General features: G+C 35.6%; 1 protein-coding gene across 1 annotated transcript; it reads right to left on the bottom strand.

Annotated features, from left to right (window-relative positions):
- Positions 1-1,872: 1,872 nt before the first annotated feature.
- On the bottom strand, positions 1,873-4,350 carry LOC104799978 (protein BOBBER 1-like). The gene is made up of 6 exons (XM_010522677.2): positions 3,826-4,350; positions 2,962-3,134; positions 2,804-2,852; positions 2,449-2,615; positions 2,270-2,353; positions 1,873-2,167 (listed from the first exon to the last, which is right to left on the bottom strand). The coding sequence occupies exons 1-6, from the start codon at positions 4,166-4,168 to the stop codon at positions 2,129-2,131; spliced, it is 855 nt and encodes a 284-aa protein (XP_010520979.1). The 5' UTR covers positions 4,169-4,350; the 3' UTR covers positions 1,873-2,128.
- Between the last annotated feature and the right edge of the window lie 411 nt (positions 4,351-4,761).

Genomic DNA, 4,761 nt, shown 5'->3' with positions numbered 1-4,761 from the left:
ACCATTAACTGCAATAGAACCAGGACGGAAATCGTTGTTACGACTTAACCCAAGATTAAGTTAAGTATACAAGAATCACCATCTCTATTATTCAACACTGAACAATCAGACGAAAACCATGAAGATTACTCTAAATTACGAAAAACAATATCACAAATTAATAATCTTACAAAATGAATTTCAACGAAGACTTTATCGAAAAACTATCCTTATTAAATCTTGAAAGTTTACCATGCCTAGATCATCTTGAACAATTATTAGTTGAAACTATAGAAAGTATATTCAGAGAACGAACTTATGGAACAATTGAACGAAATGAACTTAATAAGGAAAATCGAAGAATAAGAATGATTAGTGCAATATTTAACGCAGTAAGAGAGATTAAACGAGATATTATAAATTCTGACGAATAAAATGGAAAAAATATACAAGAAAAATATCGAATTATTAAACGCACCAGTACAATATTTAGAAACAGAGAGTAAACTAAGATGCATACAAAATACAATAGAAAAAGAACAAATTAACAATATAATTACAGAATTAAAAAAATTAATTACAATAAAAGAAATAAAAATTGAATATTTTAGAAAACATTCATCGAAAGATAATTATAATGGACATTGACTCCCATTTTTAGAAGAAACGCTAAACCGAATAAAAGAAATATTAAGTTTTTTCGAAAACGAAATAAAGTCCCCTGAATAAAATAACAATAAAATATAATTATTATATTGAAGGACAAAATTGGAATTATCAAAATTTCAAGGTCACCCTTGAAGTCAAAATGACATTTAAAGTCATTTTTGTAAATGCCCCGGGTATGGGTGTGAAATTGCACGCTAATATTAAAAAAAAATTAAAATGTTGATAAAAAAATTGTATGAACAGAGACATTATTTAGGAGAGTATTTACATGGATATGGGCATGAGACATTTGACATCCTCACCCGTGGTCCAAGTTTGATATCCATTTGTTGTCTTTAACAAACAAAAAAGAAAAAAAAAATTAAAAGAAAAGGGTATTTTGATTAAGTGGCAAGTTCATGTGAATAGAAATACAACTTTTCACAAAACAAAATACAAAAAAAAAAAAGTGGCAAGTGGTGTGAGTTTAGATTTTTGTGAAACTTTGACACTTTTTTTTGTCTTTTTCCCTTCTCTTTCATGACTTAGTAATTTAGTATTTTGTTCCCTTTGGCTTTCTACCGTTGGGTGGATATATAATTTTTTTCTAGTGAAATGTTAATATTAGAACAATGATATCAATTAAATTATCATCAAAATAAAATTATATGATGTTGTTATTTCGTACATTACAGATTCATCCCATCACATCTACTAATTGGTGGTCTAATAGTTGATGGATGACAAAATTATTTGGAGATCTTAGTTCTATTTTATTGGTGGAGAGAAGGGACATAATTAATTGCGTGATTAAAGATTGATTTCAAACTCAAATGAAAGTTTGGTAAACCTCTTGATTATAAAAAAAATTCATTCCATCATTTTTTATAATAATATCACAACCAAATCACGATAAAATTTCACGCGCAAACATATAAGAAATTTTCGAATATTACCAAATTTCCAAAATCTCTCGTCTTTGTTAACCCAAAAAAAAAAGAAAGAAAATTCTCAATTTAAATGGTAAAGCAATGATGGATTTTAGAACCATAATAAGAGTACACTAAGCATATGGATTAGACGACTAATTTGATGTTAAATCCATAATCCATAATTCTCAATTTAAATGGTAAAGCAATAATGCACGTCAAATTTGTCAATTTTGCGTTTGCGTTTGCGTTTGCGGCATGGTCCCGGCTCACTTTTAACCGAAAACGACACTGGAAAGCCGACTCCTTCGCAATGTGTACATATGTAATATGTTTTAAGCCTTCACGGTTATCAAACCAAGAAGTGCGATTGCCAAACCGAACCAAACCAAAAATCTAAACCGACCAATAAACAACACACAGGATGTGCCCAAAATTCGACATGAACATCTTGAGATTGCATAATATATAGAACGAAATCTGTCTTTTAACTATCAAATGCATGACAAAAAGAAAGACGACCTCCATGCCATGGCCTAGGGGGAGGAGAGTCAGTCGTCATAATCCGAGGATCAAGCGATTTTTGCATTCGAGAAGTCCATTTCCGGGTGCTGAAGGGAAAAAAACCGACGGAAGAGAAGATGTTATGAAGTATAGAAAGCCGGTAAGAACAACGACGACGACGAGGGATAAGTTTTTAGGAGCTTTGGTACCTCGGCCATGAATTTCTTGAGGATCTCTTGCTTCTGCAACTCATCGCTCGTCGGGAGTCCCATCTGTTTCTGCCTTTGATCAAACTGCAGGGAAGGAAAAACTCACAAATCACATGATCTATTATTCATTCATAGACAGACAATTATTAACCAAAAAATTCAGCATTCTTGAAAGCTACCATCATTTTCTCGACGGTCTGCCTAGTTTCGGGGTCAAGGTCAGATAACTTGCTGCTCTCTGGTTCAACTTTCTGAGTGTCAACCTCAGGCTCCCCTTTCACAAGACATTTCCACCATTCCATCTGATCATGTTTTGTCAAGAAAACTGAAATAACCTTTTGATCCTCTGCAAATTCCAAGGAACACAAAATCACATGTGACCATGTATGAATACCCAGAAGAAAAAGCAAAATTTAGGTTTCCCTCTTCATTCATCATGCCTTGGCTGTTAGAATGGTCATATTTCTCTCATTCAGGGAAAGAAAACAACCAAAATCCATTCAAGAGTGAGTGGACCAGAGTGGAAAGACATACCAATGTTCCAGTAGCAGTCATCAGGCTTCACGGGACGGTAAAGTTCCCCCTATACTCGCCCAAAGTTGCAAACTTCAGTAACATTTTTGTAGAAAAGATCCAAAGAAGGATAAAGGGAGACAATGGATATGATGCAACAAGAAGGATTGGTAACTTACATCTATAATTGGAGGCTGTCCTTTCAGACCAACTTTCAGGTGGTTCTTCTTGATCTCACAGACGATGAACCTCGCTTTAGTGCCGCTAGGGACAGGAATGTTAACCGTGACCTCCTGGAGGGTCTGGATCCACGAGTAGTTATCAAAATCAAGGCCGTTGCCTTTGTTTGGAACTGCATTGGTGAGTCAGACGAACACGACGACAGTTCGGTAAATGCCATGCTCATCAAAATGATTCAAGCACAGAGCAAGGGATGGAAAACAAGTTCAATCATGGATCAAAACAGAAATCATCAAATTTACTTCGACATGACAGCGGAAACTACGACATTCTGGAGCTCATTCTCTTTCGTTGAGCTGATTGAAAACTTTGTGTTCGATGAACCAACATCAGAGTTTTCTTGTGATACTAGCTGTTGTAGCTACGACAGAGCAGTAACACACTAATCTAATGTCATAGATCATAATTTTCGATCTGGTTTAGAATGGCAACCAAGATGATCTTTAGTCATTTACCATCCCACAAAATCGTGCAAAGCCTAAACTTTCTCCTATATCCTAAATTCTTAGTAGCAAGTTAAATCGAGCACATGAAACGTGATCAAGATCGAGAACACAAAATCATCCCACAAAATGTTCATGCCCTGCAAGCAAATCAGACTTCTTTAGTATCAAATTACTACCTTGTTCATCAATACCGATAAAGTTCCAAGCTTTCTCCTAACCACGCACGGACTAGACAAAAATTTCAACTCTAAGGCCTCTCAAGAGTCAGTAATACTGCATGCTTTCAGATTCAATTCCATTAAATCCAGTGATAAAGAAGAGGAAGCACATGAGAAAGCAAAAACAAAGGAATTAGACCTCTAGGACCAGATTCATCCTTCTGCTCCTCCTTCGGCTTCTCCACCTCCATGGGCTCCGCGTTCGAAGCACTCGCCTGCTTCTCCTCCGGTATCGCCGACTTCTCCTCAGCCTTCTCCGGCTTCTTCTCCGCCTCCCTCAGCCTCTCCTTCGCCGCCCTCACGGCGGCCACGACCTCCTTCTCCGCTGTCTCTTTCCTGAGAAAATCGCTCTCTTTCCCGAGAAAGTCGAGAACTTTCTCCACAAACCCAAGAGGGTTCGATGGATCGAAGCTCGCACTGAACGAAACCGTGGAGGGTCTGCTGCTGGTGCTTTCCTCGGGTAACTCAGAGATAATCGCCATAGCTTTTGCTTTTCTAGGTTTTGCTCCCAGTCGACGCAGCCGTTAAAATCGTTCTCAGTATGGAGAAATCTTCTCCAATCGGAACAGCCCCAAAGAAAGTTCGAGAGAAGAGAGAGAGCGCTCTTAAACTTAGGCCTTAAACCCTTTTTTTCCCCGAAGCCCCTCTCGGATTCTTAGTTTTCCTTATTTTATTTCTTCTAATATATCAACACCCCAACTATATATATACTTTAAATTTTATAAAAATATATCATATTTTATAATTTTTTAGAAATTCATATCTAAAAACCCTAGCAGCGTCACAATTTTAAAAGTTTATATGCGTCAGCAAGACTGTCATATTATTGTCTGGATATTATTAAAATAAGTCTCCCTCCAGATATTTTTAAAATAAGTTACGTATCATTTACGATTTAAAATTTATTTTAAAATAAAAATAAAAAACAATAAAGAAAAATAAAACAAAAAGCAAAAAAAAGTTAATAAAAATACAGAAAATAAAAATACGTATATATAGATACACAATACATATATATGTTTATATATACATACATATATAGATTTATACATATATATGTTGGGGACGGCGGTTG

The sequence above is a fragment of the Tarenaya hassleriana genome, unplaced genomic scaffold (genome assembly GCF_000463585.1).
Source record: "Tarenaya hassleriana unplaced genomic scaffold, ASM46358v1 Cleome62, whole genome shotgun sequence".
NCBI lineage: Eukaryota > Viridiplantae > Streptophyta > Magnoliopsida > Brassicales > Cleomaceae > Tarenaya > Tarenaya hassleriana.
This window is presented reverse-complemented; position numbering and strand designations above follow the sequence as displayed.